The sequence below is a fragment of the Heterodontus francisci genome, chromosome 4 (assembly GCF_036365525.1).
Source record: "Heterodontus francisci isolate sHetFra1 chromosome 4, sHetFra1.hap1, whole genome shotgun sequence".
In the NCBI taxonomy this organism is placed as follows: domain Eukaryota; kingdom Metazoa; phylum Chordata; class Chondrichthyes; order Heterodontiformes; family Heterodontidae; genus Heterodontus; species Heterodontus francisci.
The window spans coordinates 80,914,447-80,932,901 of NC_090374.1; the positions used below are offsets into that span (position 1 = coordinate 80,914,447).

The following is an 18,455-nucleotide window of genomic DNA, read 5'->3' on the forward strand; positions in this document are numbered from 1 at the left end:
TTTTGTATAAGGGAAGAAAAAGGGGCTCTGCAAAGTATCACTTCACATAAACCAGGATCAAAGATTGTAGGTGTGTGCCTCCTAACCCTACAAGGATACCAGGGGTCTTCGCTGCCCCAGGCTTCCCCCTTCCCTGATCATGGACTCAACAAACCCCCCACCTCCTAATAAACCCGAATCTACCTTGCTGTGCAGCATCACAGTGGGCTCTCGGATGTAGCCTGACACCCTCACCAGGACTGATACCCAACCATCAGCATCATTGGTTGCATCATTCCCGCTGGCTTTTGCCAGAAGTCAGTGTCGAGACAAGCAAGTGAGGCCTCTGGTCTGGACATTTTGCTACCTGCCTTTGCCCTTTCACCTTAGATTCACAGCCTGAGTTCAAATTAGCCCTAGTGTTACCAAGGACTTGATGAGAAAAGCTGGAACAAGTTATGCATCTATTTTCTTTTTGTTTTAACAGTCAAACCAGATTATGTACTATGTACATAGAAATTACATACAGAAACAGGCCATTCAGCCCAACAGGTCTAAGTGATAATCCTTCCCCCCCTACTTCATCTCACCTTTCTATTCCTTCCTCCCTCATGTACTTATCTAGCTTCCCCTTAAATGCATCTCTGCTATTCTCCTCAACCACTCCATGTGGTGAGTTCCATATTCTCTCCACTCTCTGAGTAAAGAAGTTTCTCCTGAGTTCCTTATTAGATTTATTAGTGACTATCTTATATTCATTGCCTCTAGTTTTGGACTCCTCTATAAGTGGAAACATGTAAGCCTGTTATTGTACTCTATTCGTACTCTGTTGTACTTGCTTCAAATATTTTTTTTTATCCATTAGCTGCTTTCCACAATTTAGGATTCACTGTTCAAGGTTGGCTATGCTAACCCACAAACCAAGAGAATAAAGTGTCACGCACATCAGAGGTGCGATGATACAACATTCATGGAGTAACTCTGAAGAGTTATGAAAAAACAGACACTGTCTTTAAAAAACCTTTACCTTTTAAAAAAGTGAACAATGATCCAAAATGGTCACTGAAGAGAAGGGGATTAACCTTTTGTATATTCAAGTAGCCTGACAAAGACAAAGGACAAATCTTCAAAGCCAAAAGGTGATAATGAAACCATCTCACACCTATCATAGAAACATTCCACAATTGAATGTCTTCATCTAAAACAAAGAAGGTGTGAAGTAGCTACGTCCTGGGCCATTGTGCGATCACCATGAGTAAGAAACCAGAATGTCTCCCAACAGGATGTGAGAAGTGACAGTTTTACCTTTACAAAAAATAGCCAGAAAAAGAGAGAGAGAGACACACACACACAGACCCAGAAGGTGAAGCTACTTGTAATTGCTGGCATTCCAGAAAGCAAGAAAGCACATGCCCTGCTGTAAAAAAAATCTGACATCTACATCATACAGCAGACAGAGAGCTAGAACCTTCAACCAAGAGAGAAATCTACAATCATCACAGGCCTGCAACCCTCTATAACTCGAGTCTCAAGAGAATTCAACAGGTTTATCATAACCCTTCTCCCCAGCTAAAACCCATCTACCTCTTTCCCTTCTCTATCTGTTTCCGCTTGTATGTGTGTGTGTGTCTGTGTGCGCAAGTGAATGCATGAGTGAATGCGGGTGCAACAATTTCAGGATAAGGCATATTGATCAATAAACAACTGACTTTCTGTTTTTTTAAAACCTGCAAGAAAACCTGTTGCATCTGTTTATTTGAAAAATAAAACACAAAGTGACTAAACTGTTAATGCAAATACACTTGCTGCAGCTAGGTAGGGAGTTGAACAGTGGGAACCGCCCACGTCACACCACCTGGCTGTAACAAAAGAGGTAGGTTTGAGTTCAGGAGACTCTTTATGGAAACTGTGATCAGGCCATGAACATGGGATGGAGGTGGGAGAGAAACACCAACATCTATTGGCATGAACTCCAATGTTAGTGGACTTGGGAAGATTAATTGTTTTTTTTCCCACTCAGCCTGCATCCCAAGGCTTGGTTGTTTTCAGTGTGATACTGAAAGCAACACTAATACTACAGACAAAGACAATTCAATTGTTCAGAGTAACTTTACTGCACTAATATTGCAAGCTATAAAAATTTAAAATACAATTTTAATTAAAACGTGAAACCTTTTAATTCTACTCACTTGCTCCTTCCCTAATCCTTCCCATTCTCTATCTGTATAATTTTCATATTTCTAATTTAATTTAATTTATTGGAATGCTTGTGTAATAATCTATTTTAGCCTCTTTTCTAACTATAAAACTTGCCTTCTTTTTTGCTCTCAATTGCCTCCGCTAATTTTGGTGGTAGGAGAATTTTTTTAAAAACTGGGCCCAGATGTGAGCTTGATAGTTTGGTCCAGTTCATGCACACCACAGAACTCCAATCAAAGGCCGCAGGGTCAGGGGCAAGCCATCTCGGACTGGGCTGTCAGCAGTGCAGGCATGCATCTACAGGACCCAGAGCCCTTGCTCCCTAACCACAGGCCCTGGAAATGTGTGTTGAAGCTGACTGGCCCCACCACCTTGCCCAAAAACAATGGATTGTGGCCTCAGCAGCCACCTGTGTCAATTCCTCTGCTCCCACCGATCTCCAAGGCTCAGCTAGCGACCCCAGGGGACCGCACTTCCACTTGTTTAGGTGAGCAATTGCTGGTAAAACTAGGCATACCTTTAATGATCCTATTTCTTGGGAATAAAAATCAGGAGCGCTATCACATGGGCTACCGATTTGCTATCGCCCATTTCACATTACCACATAAAGTCAAGTCCAACCCCCTTGTCTCTCAGCCAGGTCCTGGAATAGCATCCACAAAGGTAATCATGATTTCATCCAGTCATGAGGTGCAAATCAAAAGGATTATGTGCCATACTCTGTAGGCCAAAATATCCTTTCTTTAGCCTTTAACTACACTGTGCTCAACTGGCCCTATTAACAGGAAACTTTCTATTCCATATGTAAAACAAATACCTAAAAGAGCATGAAAAAAAATGCTCACCTTGTCAGTACATCCTGCAAAACATGGGGACAGATAGGTGATGCCATCAGACCCACAGACTGGGTTGAAGGTCTCTTTTGTGCACCCACAATCTTCGTTACATGGTACAGTTAGATTCCTTTGTAACCCATTGAAAGAACTAAAGAAACAAAATCAGAAGTCACAGTGAGAAAATGTTCAGAAACTAAAAGCTGTATTTGAACCCTCAGAAGGCTGCCAGTCTATTTACACGTTACTACATGCCCAAGCCCAGATGCTGCGAGTGCACAATTTCTACATGTTCCAGACATAGTAGGAATGTGATTATTATACTAAAATAACTGATGAAGTTGATGCTGTCCTCAACCGTCTAGAGGTTAATACAGTGACAGCTGCACTGCATGTATATTTTCTCGAGCTTGTTTCAAATGGTGGTGGCTTAATGTTGAGGCCAATATTTTTCTCTAGTTTATGATCTGTAGTCAAGAGCAGCTCTCACACTCAGGGGCAGTGCACTTGATTTATGCAGACTCCACTAACTGCAATTCATTTGTTAAAGTGACAGATTATCTCGAAATGGCCTTGTAAAATAGAAAAGTTTTTGTTTCACACAGTTTCAAGTTCTAGCAGGGAATCTGCTTACCCAAGTGAGTAATGACCGAGTGGGATTAGTATAAATTCAGGCCCGAGATCCAAACTCTGGAAGAGGAGGCAATGAAAGGGATTAACTTTCCTAAATTTATCCCCCAAGAGTGAATAGAAAACTGGGGACTGAATGCAATATTCACTTTACCACTGAGCAGGTAAACAGAACATTTGGATTTGGCCTAGCAGTGTCATGATTCATTGTTGGCTCATTTTGACCAATGAGCTCCAACATGTCTTGGTCAGGTAGCTAAATACTGTGTTTTACTTTTCATCCATCTCACCTCCACAAAAGTGGATGAATCCACAATTCTATTGTTCCCTATTCAGGCTGATAATAAATGGCATGGGAAGGACTAGAATGCGGTGACTCTCAATCAGCCAGAAGTGTAATGAGTTATTAAGACCCAATCCAGTTGTAAGAGCTGTTTCTACTGTTTCCCTTAAACAAAAATTATTTTGAGTATTGCTGAAAACAGAGGCATTTTGTCGGAGCTTTTCATCTTGCGCTCATCAAGACAATTTGCAAGAATAGCAATTTAAGGGAAGCAACAAATTTATACTGTATGAGAAGACAGTGCTGATTGGTTGGCAAGAACTATGCTGACAACCAATCTAAGATTGTCAGTTGGGCTCAGTGTGGCGCATTTGCGCGTACTGGAAGCTATATATATTACTACACAGATCCCTGTTCTTTGCAGACAGAAAGAACAAGTACACACATTGCGCCTGTTTCAGCTAAACAAAATAAGTGACAGACATTCACCAGTTCATTCCTCAGGGCAATGACCAATCAGAATCAAGCTGCCTGGTTTAAATTTCAAACAAAGCTTGGCAGTTAATTGTCAGTCACCATAAGCTGGTGCATTCTCCATAGTAAAGCCTCTACCAATCAGAGTCTACTTGCCAACCAATCAGCACTCTCTTCTCATACAGTATAAATTTGTTGCTTCCCTCACATTAGTATTCTTGCAATTGTCCTGATGAGTGCAAGACGAAAAGCTTCAACAACATGTCTCTGTTTTCAGCAATACTCAAGTTTTGTACTACCAAAAGCCTATTTATAAATTAATTTTCCTCCATGAAACAGGTTGAGTTGTATGGTTTCTCTTAAGATAACCTGACAATACCTGACAATGAAAAGCACTGGTACAGGTTTGCACCTCCATGCATGTCAGCCATCCATATTTAGATACATGGGGCTGAATTTTGTGCCCATGGTGGGGCTCCTGATGCCAGGCCAAAAAGGTGGGGGGAATCCCACCTTGGCCAGCTGAAGCCCCCACCCCCCACATCCCCGCAACGATTCTACAGCACTGGGCCAATTAACAGCCTCAATCTGAGAGCCGGCAACAGCAGTATCGGCAGCACCACCAGGAGAAGGGGGTTAGTGCAAGGGGGAGTGGGGGGGGGGTTCAGACTGGTATAGGATTTCCCAGCAGGGACCCTCTGTGGACTACAGATTGCTCACAGGGGAGGGCTTACCACCTCCACCCCACAAGCCCGCAGGGAGTTTGCCTCATTATACTAGGCGACCTCCCCACGTGGCGGAGGCCCACCGACTGCTGGTTAAATCCCAGTGGAGGCAGAAAGAGCCCGAAAGTGGCCATTAATAGGCCACTTAAGGGCCTCAATTGGCCTCTGGGTGGGAAGGTTGTCGTTGGCCTACATCGCCCCCGACAAAATTGCATTGCTATGGGGAGGCGACGGGCCCTCCGCCCCCTCCTCCCATTACAATTCTATAAGCACCCCCGCCTCCAAACCCATCTCAGGGGTGCCCATAAAATTCAGCCCATAGAATAGTTACAGCACAGAAGGAGGTCATTGGGCCCATTATGTCCGTGCCTGCTCTCAACAGAACAACTCAGTCCCAGCATTATTTTCTCTTCAGATAATTATCCAATTCTCTTTTGAAGGCCTTGATTGAATCTGCCTCCACCACACTCTCAGGCAGTGCATTCCAGATCCTAACCACTCGCTGCATAAAATGTTTTTTCTTTATATCGCCGTTGCTTCTTTTGCCAATCACATTAAATCGGTGTCCTCTAATTCTCGAACCTTCTGTCAATGAGAACAGTTTTCCTCTATCTACTCTGTTCACATCACTCATGATTTTGAACAGCTCTATCAAATCTCCTCTCAACCTTCTCTTCTCCAAGAACAGCTCCAGCTTCGCCAATCTATCCACATAACTGAAGTTCCTCATTCCTGCAATCATGCTCGTGAATCTTATCTGCACCATCTCATGCCTTCACATCTTTCCTAAAGTGTAGTGTCCAGAACGGGACACAATACTCCAGTTGAGGATGAATCAGTGTTTTATACAGGTTTATGATAACTTCCTTGCTCTTGTACTCTATGCCCCTATCTATAAAGCCCAGGATCCTGTCTGCTTTATGAACCACTTTCTCAACCTGTCCTGCCACCTGCAATGATTTGTGCACATATACCCCAGGTCCCTCTGCTCCTGCACCCCCTTTAGAATTGTACCCTCTATTTTATATTGCCTCTCCTCGTCCTTTCTATCAAAATGAATCACCTCACAATTCCCTGCATTAAATTTCATCTGGCATTTGTTCACCCATTCCATCAGCCTGTCTATGTCTTCTTGAAGTTTATCACTATCTTCTCACAGTTCACAATACTCAGCATTTTGGGTTCAGGGTCCACTTGTCTGGGTTTATGGACAAAAGGGCAGGAACTGTGGCAGGCAGGTGCATAATTTCGCCAGGGCCGTCTCGCCCCCGAGCCATTTTCAGGAAGGCCAGATTGGGCGCGGAACGGCTACCTACCCGCAAGTGGAGGGTAGCTTATCAAGGTAATTAAAAGGCAAATTACGGGCATTGATCAGAACCGACAGGAAGTTTCCTGCAGAAACGGGAGCACAGGAGCTACATGAAGGCTGCCTGAAGGTGGCAGACTAGGGGGCCAGTGCTCCAGGCTGACTTTGAGGCTGCCCCTGGCCACAGCTGTGGCTGCAGGTCGCCCCGTGGAGGGGTTTCCACAATGGTGGTCTGACAAGTGGCCACTTTTTAAGTCAAATATTTTAAAAGTGCTGAGAGGGTACCTCAAGGTGGAGGTGCCCTCTCTCTCCACTACCTGCAATGGCAGGCTGCAGTTTCTTCAGCACTAGAGGGCCTCCTATTCACCTCCCAACTGCGAGAGCCCAGCGCACCCTCTGGCCAATAATTAGTCAGTGCAGACAAAACTGATGTCGAGTGTCTGCCCCCGACATGGTGCAGGGTCAGGAGCTGCATTTTACCCCGATATCGGGGTTCCAACCCAAAATGGAAAATCCTGCCCAATTTCTAGTTTGGGTTCTAAAACAGACATTAGGCCCCCAATTAGGATACTCCAGATGTTTAACATCTGCTTCAGGAGGCCTCCAGGGACACCTTTATAGTTTCTGAACAAATATGGCATTACATCTGTTTCAGATGCTACTCGTGTGTGGAAGGCTGGCCCCCTAAGTTGGAAACCTTTGCACCAGTTTTCTAGTTTCCAGGAAACAGATGCAGCACAGTTCAATGCCACCCTTTCCATTTGCACTCACGAAAAGTGCACTGGCGAATTTATAATACTGTGCTAGTGTACTGTTCTGGTGGGAATGTAACATAATTACTATATGCAGTAGCAAAAATAACAACTGCTCCTTTACCTACCCTTTTAATCAAAGCTAAATAATTGTAACTGGCTGACACACTACCACAGTAGTGGCAAGAATGAGCATGGTTGCAAACAAAACCACCTGGCAAAGTACATTGTCAATGTAAAATAAGGGCTGTTATTAACGTAAAATGGCAAGTGAGCTATTGACCTTAACCTAACATGAGGTGGGTAGTTTGACCATGGCATTAGATATTTTGGATGATGTATGTGTTTTATTTCCGTAACTGTTTATTATTTTTGCAAGGTTCTCCAACACAACTCTTCCCTGTATTCCCATATTCTCAGCACAGCACACTGAAATTGTGTTGCTTAATTTTATAAAACTGTCTGCAGATTGATATTCCAATTCTGGTAGAGGTCTTAGTATTGCATCAGGGAGACTAATGGGATGTTCCACCAATAAAGGGCGGCACAGTGGCGCAGTGGTTAGCACTGCAGCCTCACAGCTCCAGCGACCCGAGTTCAATTCCAGGTACTGCCTGTGTGGAGTTTGCAAGTTCTCCCTGTGTCTGCGTGGGTTTTCTCCGGGTGCTCCGGTTTCCTCCCACAAGCCAAACGACTTGCAGGTTGGTAGGTAAATTTGCCATTATAAATTGCCCCGAGTATAGGTAGGTGGTAGGGAAATATAGGGAAAGGTGGGGATGTGGTAGGAATATGGGATTAGTGTAGGATTAGTATAAATGGGTGGTTGATGGTCGGCACAGACTCGGTGGGCTGAAGGGCCTGTTTCAGTGCTGTATCTCTAAACTAAACTTAATCAAAATGCCCAGGCATTATAAAATTTAGCAAACCTCAAGCAACAGCAAAATAGAGTAGGATGTTTAGCAAGCTATTTCTGAAGTTTATTATTTTGCTCCCTTACATACCCTCGCAAATCAAAGCTTGAGAATTCACCAATAAATACCTCAGCTCTTTACAGAGGCATCCGAACTAGGAGCAGCCTGTGATCTAATCCTTATTTTGTGCTGAGTTAGCATGAATGCACCTCAAAACTCCACAAAATAATGGTTGATCGCTGCCCTCCCCTCCTGACCATACTCCTCCCCTCCCCTGCACTGCCCTCCCCTCCTAATCACCTCCATGGCCCCCCTAAAGTTGTCTGTGGGCTTCAGAATGACGACACATTGATGAGGTCCCACCAGATGAGTTATGTTGTGGTACCTGATTGATGCCCGAAGCTTGCCTGAATTTTTCTGATGAGGCTTGAGGGTGGATCTAGATCGTTCCTCAAGACTCTCCTTGCTGGCATGCCATTACTGCCTTTCACCAGATTCATACCTCTTTTTGGGCACTAACAAATTTAGTGGCCGGTCTGTGAAAGGAAAGGGAGTGGGTTGGGGTACCGTATCTGTGCACTGGATCTGGAAATGGTAGAGCATCTTTTGAACTCAGATGGAGGGTTGGGAGAGTGGTTGTTGACATAACATTTGGGTAAGGAATGATTGGTTTGTGAAATTTCAGACATAACTTTGTTTTTCCTTTTTTTATGTTAAAAATCTATTAATTGTGAAATATAAAAATGCTTCAAATGAACCAGAATGCATCATTTTTAATGTAAAAATTTGATTTTTTCAAGGGAACATACCTTGGGATCTCTCTAGAAATGTACCATTTGTGTTGTGGTTTCTACAGCTGGATTTTCCCTTTCAGGCTTTTATGTATTTTTTCCTCCAATACAAATTAAGCAATGTTGCGGCTTATGTTGCAAAATCCATGGAACTGCTTGCTTTCATGAGTTGGAGCTGTAATGAGTTATTAGTCTTTTGGGCTGTGTCAGCATTTAAAGCTGTTGATCCGTGTTTTACTTTTTTTAATTACATAAAGTCAATGGCCAGGAGTTTCCTCGAATCATTACTATTTGCAAATGTAAACAGGGGTTCTGCGACACTTCCAGCCAAGTTACAACAGTGGAGCAGGAGCAACTCTGAAGAAATGCCTGACATTTCTGTCTCTTCAATACATAAAAACCCTAACCTCATCACCTGAGAAAAAACATTTAAAGGCTTGACTTGTCTGTAAGCCCCCACAAGTCCACTTCCCTCTCTGAACTTCACCCTACATAAGCTGCAATGAGGCTTAAAAGGTTAGTGGATGAGGTCAGAAGAAATGGAGAGGGCAGGGGCTTCAGCGGGCTTTCTGCCCATGCCCTGAGATCGGCTGTCATATCCTGCCTGAGACCAGCAGCAGTGGTGGCAGAAGGGAGGTAAAACGTGCAGCTATTCTGGGCTTCATCTCCCCACTCTTACATGCAATGGAATGAAGGGTCAGCTGACATATTCCCTGCTGGGCTGGTTGGGCAGGAAATTGGGATCAGTGCTTATAGGTGCAGGAAGGTGGCAGTAGGCTGTATCCCGCACCCACGCCCCACCCCACCCCACCCCACCCCACCCCACCTCCCTCAATTTCCCCTTAACTTTCCTCCACTGTACTATCCAATAGCAGCCACCTTAGGAAATCCAGTCCATAATCTTTGAGCTTGATTTATTGACAAAGTATTATGGTGATCTGATGAATGGAAGACTACCAGTGATTAGTCAGCAGGAATGGAAGACTGCACCAGTAAATGGAAAACTTCCACTTTGAAATTTATCACTCTCAGGTCAGTGGAGTTCTAAAAGTAAATCAGTGCTGGAAACAAATATTTATAGAATTCTCCATGTATTGTGAACAGTAGTCCCTTCAGCTGAACCCAGTTAGAGCCCAAAACATCTTTAACATGAGCTTGTGTCGAAAAACTCCACAAGAGAAACAAAAACCCCACAATGTAATTGTATGCTATTTACCCATTCATATAGGCGACTGTTGCTCCAGCAACCGGCCCTGTTTCACAACCCAGAAACAGCAGCATAACATATGTAGCTGTTGACAGCATGTTTACAGTCAATGTCATTTTAATGGCTCCCAATGGAGTAAGGCTCATTTTCTTCAGCACAAAGCCACCCAGGAAAATTCCGAGGCACACACAAGGAACGGCAGTCACTCCTAATAAGAGAAACACAGGAAAGACAATGAATCACTCTTGTAAAACACATAAACTACACAACAGAATATGTAATGCTGCTGAAATGCATCTCTTACGTTAGCAAATAGATTGAGCCACCCAAAAATCTGTGGAGGCCAAAAATCCTGATGCAAGAACTGGGATGCATCCATTGGAAAGTACCATGATTAACTCTGGCAAACTCACTGGGAAAGTTCCATTTGTTTTAATAATCTGGACATGCTCCACACCACTAGGAGTACTGCATATGTGCTTGTCAGTCAGAGAAGGCCATATTAAGCAGCAGAAGCTGCCCACTCAGGTGAGAGAGCTGCTGGGACCCTCCCAGAAACATGTGGATTGTGCCCCATTGGCCCCTTTATAAGGAGGCTGAAAAAAAATCCAAAATCTTCAGGGGTCTCGCCTGAGTCCCAAGCCGGCAGGCCTGCATGCCCCTTCTCACTAAGCAAATCAGCTGCCAGTTGATCCCTAGGCCAGAATGGAGGAAGCTTCAAGCCCTCTTGGATGGGAGTAACCTTGGTTGGGACGGATACAATTTCTGCTCCAAACAAAGTCCTGCAGGAACTGGTGGGTAAGACCAGGAGCCAGTGCATTCCAGCCTAATTTCCAGACCTTCTGCAGCTGCACTTGTGGCAGGAATGTGGAAGATGACCTGCGGGTTTTCATTTCTTGGGTGCTTTAATTGCTCTGGTTTATAAAATGTCACCTGAGATTTTTCAAGTACAAACTGAAATCCAGGTAGAATTTTGTTTTTTTACTATGAAGCCTTCTTGAGATAATATCCATAACCTCAAAATGTCCACTGTAAAGAAAACCTATTTCTTTAATGCTTAATGGGTAAAAACACTGTGTGGTTTTGTACTGAGCCACATAGACCACAGAAACTGCCTGATCTGCTGAGTATTTCTACGATTTTCTCTTTCTTTTTCAGATTTCCAGCTTCTACAGTATTTTGCTTTTGGGGATCATAGAGATACGAGGTTTCATTCATGGTCTGTGCTGACTTTGCTGATCTTAACCTGGTTGTGACTCTACAATCTATTTCCTGGCTAAGATCAGTTAAGGTTCACAGATGATAACAAGGGTGACAGGCTTCAGTTACAAGCAGAGACTAGAAAAACTGAGCTCCTTTCATGAGGCAGCCTGATAGAGGTGCTCAAAATTACTAAGGGTTTTGATAAGTAAATGGGGAAAAAATATTTCCACTAGTCAGTGAGGCAGTAACTAAATGACCAAAAAGGTAACCTATGTGTAGGGCTGGAAGATGTTGGTATTGTTCTTAATGAATACTTTGAGTCTGTCTTCACAAAAGACGGGGATGATATAGATATTGTAGTTAAGGAAGAGGGGTGTGAAGTATTGGATGTGATAAACATAGGGAGAGAGGAAGTATAAATGGGATAAGCATCCTTGAAAGTTGATAAATCACCAAGGCCAGATGAAATGTACCCCAGGCTGTTAAAAGATGCAGGAAAAGAAATAGCGGAAGCTCCGATCATTATTTTCCAGTCCTCATTGGATACAGGTGTGGTGCCGGAGGATTGGAGAACTGCTAACATTGTACCTTTGTTTAAAAAGGGAGTGAGGGATAGACTGAATAATTACAGGCCAGTCAGTCTAACCTCAGTAGTGGGCAAATTATTGGAATCAATTTTGAGAGACAGGATAAACTGTCACTTAGAAAGGCATGGATTAATTAAGGATAGTCAGCATGGATTTGATAAGGGACTATCTTATCTAACCAACTTGATCAAATTTTTTGAAGAGGTAACAAGGAAGAACGATGAGCGTAGTGCAGCTGATGTGGTCTACATGGATTTAAGCAAGGCTTTTCATCAGGTCCCACAAGGCAGACTGGTTAAAAAATTAAAAGCCCTTGGGATCCAGGGAATTGCAGCAAGGTGGATACAAAATTGGCTCAGTGGCAGGAAACAAAGGGTAATTGCTGATGGGTGTTTTTGCAACTGGAGGGCTGTTTCCAGTGGCATTCCACAGGACTCAGTACTGGGTCCCCTGCTTTTTGTGGTATATATTAACGATTTGGACGTAACTGTAGGGGGCATGATCAAGAAGTTTGCAGACGACACAAAGATTGGCCGTGTGTAGATAGCGAGCAGGATAGCTGTCGACTGCAGGAAGATATTGATGAACAGGTCAGGTGGGCAGAAAAGTGGCAAATGGAATTCAACCCGGGGAAGTGTGAGGTGATGCATTTGGGGAGGTCAAACAAGGCAAAGGAATACATGATTAATGGGAGAATACTGAGAGGTGTAGAGGAAGTGAGGGATCTTGGAGTGAATGTCCATAGATCCCTGAAGGTAACAGGAGAGATCGATAAGGTGGTGAAGAAGGCTATGGAATCCTTTACTTAATTAGCCGAGGTATAGAATATAAGAGCAGGGAGGTTATGCTCGAACTGTATAACTCATTAGTTAGGCCACAACTTGAGTACTGTGTGCAATTCTGGTCACCTCATTACAGAAAGGATGTAATTGCACTAGAGAGGGTACAGAGGAGATTTATGAGGATGTTGCCAAAACTGGAAAAATGCAGCTATGAGGAAAGATTGGATAGGCTGGGGTTGTTCTCCTTGGAACAGAGAAGGCTGAGGGGAGATCTGATTGAAATGTACAAAATTGTGAGGGGCCTGGATAGAGTGGAGGTGAAGGGCCTATTTACTTTAGCAGAGAGGTCAGTGACTAGGGGGCATAGATTTAAAGTGATTGGTAGAAAGATTAGAGGGGAGATGAGGAAATATTTTTTCACCCAGAGGGTGGTGGGGTCTGGAACTCACTGCCTGAATGGATGATAGAGGTGGAAACCCTCAACTCATTTAAAAGAAGTCTGGATATGCACCTCAAGTGCTGTAATCTGCAGGGCTACGGACCAAATGCTGGAAGGTGGGATTAGGCTGGGTGGCTTGTTTTTCGGACGGCACAGACACAATCACAGAATCACAGAATAATACAGTGCAGAAGAGGCCCTTCAGCCCATTGATTCTGCACCGATGCATTAAAGACACCTGACCTGTCTACCTAATCCCATTTGCCAGCATTTGGCCCATAGCCTTGAATGTTATGACGTGCCAAATGCTCATCCAGGTACTTTTTAAAGGATGTGAGGCAACCCGCCTCTACCACCGTCCCAGGCAGTGCATTCCAGACCGTCACCACCCTCTGGGTAAAAATGTTCTTCCTCAAATCCCCCTTAAACCTCCTGCCCCTCACCTTAAACTTGTGTCCCCTCGTAACTGACCCTTCAACTAAGGGGAACAGCTGCTCCCTATCCACCCTGTCCATGCCCCTCATAATCTTGTACACCTCGATCAGGTCACCCCTCAGTCTTCTCTGCTCCAGCGAAAACAAGCCAAGCCTATCCAACCTCTCTTCATAGCTTAAATGTTCCATCCCAGGCAACATCCTGGTGAATCGCCTTTGCACCCCCTCCAGTGCAATCACATCCTTCCTATAATGTGGCGACCAGAATTGCACACAGTACTCCAGCTGTGACCTTACCAAAGTTCTATACAACTCCAACATGACCTCCCTGCTTTTGTAATCTATGCCTCGATTGATAAAGGCAAGTGTCCCATATGCCTTTTTCACCACCCTATTAACCTGCCCTTCTGCCTTCAGAGATCTATGGACAAACATGCCAAGGTCCCTTTGTTCCTCGGAACTTCCCAGTGTCAGGCCATTCATTGAATACTTCCATGTGACATTACTCCTTCCAAAGTGTATCACCTCACACTTTTCAGTGTTAAATTCCATCTGCCACTTTTCTGCCCATTTGACCAACCCGTCTATATCTTCCTGTAACCCAAGACACTCCACCTCACTGTTAACCACTCGGCCAATCTTTGTGTCATCCGCGAACTTACTGATCCTACCCCCACATAGTTATCTATGTCGTTTATATAGATGACAAACAATAATGGACCCAGCACAGATCCCTGTGGTACGCCACTGGCTTCCAGTCACTAAAACAGCCGTCTGTCATCACTCTCTGTCTCCTACAGCTGAGCCAATTTTGAATCCACCTTATCAAGTTACCCTGTATCCCATGTGCATTTGCTTTCTTGAAAATGACCCATTTATTCCTACACTCTGTTTTCTGTCCATTAACCAGTTCTCAATCCATGCCAGTATAATACCCCAATTGCATGTGCTCTAATTTTTACTATCCGCTTGTGTGGGACCTTATCAAAAACTTTCTGAAAATCTAAATATACCACATTCACCTGTTCCCCTTATCTATTCTGTTAATTGCATCCTCAAAAACTCCAACAGATTTGTTGAACATGATTTCCCTTTCAGAAATCCATGTTGACTCTGTCTAATCCTACCATTATTTTCCAAGTATCCTGTTATCACATCTTTTATTATAAATTCTAGCATTTTTCCTCCGACTGACGTTAGACTATCAAGTCTGTAGTTCAGCAATTTTTTGCTCCCTCCTTTCTTAAATAGTGGGATTGCATTTGCTACCTTCCAATCTGCAGGAACCATTCCAGATTATATAACATTTTGAAAGAAGACTATCTACTACAGCCACCTCTTTCAACACTCTGGAATGTAGATCATCAAGTACAGGGGATTCATCCACTTTAAGTTGCATTAATTTCTCTAGTACTTTTTTTTAACTAATATTAATATCTTGCAGTTCCTCGTTTACACCAGTCATTTGATTCTCAATTATTTCTGGGAGGTTTTTAGTATTTTGCTCTGTGAAGACAGACACAAAGTATTTGTTTCGTTTCTCTGCCATTTCCTTATTCCCCTTCTTCTGACTCCGCTTGTAATGGACCCACATTTGTTTTTGCTAATCTTTTCATTTTTACGTACCTATAGAAGTTTTTACAGTCCATTTTTATGTTTCTCGCTAGTTTACTCATATTCTATTTTCCCTTTCTTAATCCTTTTCTTGGTCTTGCTTTGCAGAATTCTGAAATGCTCCCAATCCTCAGGCTTACCATTTTTTGGGGAACTTTATATGCCTCTTCCTTTGCTCTAATACAATCCTTGATATCTTTTGATAGCCACAGTTAGAACACTTTTCTTGCTGGGTTTTTGTGCATTAAAGGAATGTATTTTTGTTGTAAAATATGTATTAGTTCTTTAAATGTTAACCATTGCCTGTCTACCATAATACCTTTTATTGCAGTTTTCCAATCCACCATAGCCAATTTGCCCCTCATACCTTCATAGTTTCCTTTGCTTAGATTTAAGACCCTAGTTTCTGATTGTACTACATCACTTTCAAACATAATGTAAAATTCTATCATATTATGGTCACTCTTTCCTAAAGTCTCCTTTGCAACAAGAGTATTAATTAACCCTTTTCATTGCACAATACTAGATCTAAAATAGCCCAGTCCCTAGTTGGTTCCTTCACGTATTGCTTTGGAAAACCATCTCACATACATTCCAAGAATTTGTCCTCCACAACATTAGTACCACTAAAGTTTACCCAGTCTCTATGTAGATTTAAATCCCCCATGATTACTGTATTACCCTCGTTACATGCATCTCTAATTTCCTGATTTATACTGTGATTTACATTACCACTGCAGTTTGGTGGCTGATAAACAATTCCCACCAATGTCTTGTACCCCTTGCTGTTTCTTAGTTCCATGCAAACTGATTCTACATCTTGATCTTTAGAACTAAGATCATCTCTCACAATAGTACTAATGCCCTCTTTAATTAACAGAGCTATCCCATTACCTTTTCCCAGCTTCCTGTCCTTCCTGAATATCATGTAGCTTGGATACTCAGGTCCCAGCTTTGGTTTCCTTGTAGCCATGGCTTTGTAATGGCTATCAGGTTCTATTTGAGCTGACAATTCATCTGTTTTATTGTGAATGCTGCAGGCATTCAGATACAGGCCCCTTAATGCAGTTTTTTTTACAGTTTTTGTAAACTCTGCCCCTATCTGCTGGCAAACTCTTAAGTTTGCAATCACTGTCCCTGCCTGCCATACTTTGATCATGATTACTTTTATTGCTACCTTGATCTATTGCCTTGTCATTTCCTTTTAATTTACTCAATCTTTCTCTACATGATGCCTTCCCCACTCTATTTAGTTTAAAGCCCTCACTACTTTCCTAGTTATACAACTCACTAGAACACTGTTTCCAGCAGGGTTCAGGTGAAGTCCGTCCCAATAGTCCAGGCCCCACTTTCCTCAGTACTGGTGCCAGTGCCCCATGAACCAGAACGCACTTCTCCCACACCAGTCTTTGAGACATGCATTCAGCTCTCTAATCTTATTTACCCAATACCAATTTGCACATGGCTCAGGTAATAATCCAGCCTGCTTTTGTCAGGAGGTTTTTCTCCGGCCTGGGCTGCCCACCAGCCACGGGTAAAATCCTCGTGGCAGCGGGCAGAGGCCCTTAAGTGGCCAGTTGATTAGCCTGCGGTGAGTTGGCCAGTTTTCGCCCCCGCTGCCATGCGTAAAATGGCAGCGGAGGCGGGAGCGGGTCGGGAAGGGCCCCCCAAGCCTCCCACTCCATTTTACATCCCCCCTCACCCCCACCCACCACCATCCTGCTCTTTGGGGAGGGCGTAAAATTCCAGCCATTTTTAAAGTAAAAAGTTATATTTGATAAAAATCATAAGACTATGAAGTACATGTCAAGCTTTCACAATGGCAACAATAATTATGCTGTAGCAGGATCTTGGAAAGCACTGTTTCCATTGTTCCAGAAAATATGCCTGGTAGAAGACACCACAACTAGAGTACACCACACTTTAGAAAAGTTCTCCTCTGCAAATCTGAACGATTTTTTGCATTTTGAAATAGTTTAACCCACAGTCTTAAGGTGCTGAAATATAGCTGTCCGGCTGAAGGGAACCAATGAAATGTTTCCAGCTGCAGCCTTGGGTGAAAATAGCCTGGCACTCTACATGCAGGAGATGGAGACTGGCACTAATCATTTCAATTGACATAATTATAAATTATAGCTGCTCACTCCAGACTTGGCTGCACAAATTAAAACACTGAATCTGACTCTTATAGCCAAAGGGTAGATAATATGAGATGGATTCTAATTAGTTTTGGATCCCTAATTAGAAAAGATGCAAATCTAAGATTTGCTCCACTGACATGTAATCAGAGTCAAAATGAGATATGGAAAGTAGAAATGTAACATCACATTCCTGGATGCCAAGGCTCCAATCTCCTAAACTGGCAGATTCTAAAACTTTATTAAACACAATGGGGTCAAATTTACAGGGGAGATCATTTGGAAACGGATTGGAATTTTCTTTCACACCATTAATGCACCCTTAACCCTGTTCCAAATACTGGGGGCAGGAACATTTTGCATGCTGTTTGTGAGTGCCCATGCAATTTGTGGCACAACTGGGACTCCCACCTCAGAGAATTAGCAACAGGATCTGGTCACAACATACCCCCAAAAATTGCAAAAAAAAAAAAACTGGCTTATTCTTTTATTCCATAGGGAATCCACAGCCTTTTAACCTTTAAATACCTTAGACACCGTTAGCAATGTTGGATGTCAGGGCTGAATAGGCATCACTTACAACCAACACTGCTATGGACACAAATTCAGTAATTACTTTATGTGATGTTATTTGCTTGTGCAGATTTAGAAATGTGCTTACTCCAAAAGCAGCAGCAAAGTTTGAAATGTGAATGGGTCCCACCCTAAATTCCACCCCACCCAAAGCAACATTGAAAACAACATTGTTAACCACAAAAAGATCAAGGAAATTTTGGGCCAATATTTCAAAGCTCAGTGATGTATCTCCAAATTTGTATTTTGAATGTGCAAGAGAAAAATGCACCTTTTTCCAATACTCCAGCAGTTCCTAAATAACTTTAGAGCATTCGCCCACTTTCAAGTGTCCAATCACTTTAAAGAGACATATTGTAGAGAAATGACTGATACCAGCCTTATCTCTGAATAAACCTTTTTAAAAAAGCACAAAAACAATCTTGCCAAAACAAGCAGGGTTACAAATTGGTATGCATTTCACTTGTTTTTCAGGAGTAAATCGATCAGGTGCCAATTCTTGTTGTTATGTCATCAGAAAAGGAAAGGGTCGGTGCCTTGAAATTGTGAATGTCAAATTCCTTATCTCTTAGTTTACCCTTTTAAAAAATAAATA

At 42.9% G+C, this 18,455-nt stretch overlaps 1 protein-coding gene across 1 annotated transcript in view; it reads right to left on the reverse strand.

Annotated features, from left to right (window-relative positions):
* Nucleotides 1–18,455, reverse strand: part of LOC137369108 (solute carrier organic anion transporter family member 3A1-like) — a 395,526-nt gene that overhangs the window by 33,283 nt on the left and 343,788 nt on the right. The window contains exons 6-7 of the mRNA XM_068029763.1: nt 10,100–10,298; nt 3,024–3,162 (exon numbers count right to left, since the gene is read on the reverse strand). Of these exons, the coding sequence (XP_067885864.1) occupies nt 3,024–3,162; nt 10,100–10,298 (338 nt within the window). The remainder of the gene's footprint in view (nt 1–3,023; nt 3,163–10,099; nt 10,299–18,455) is intronic.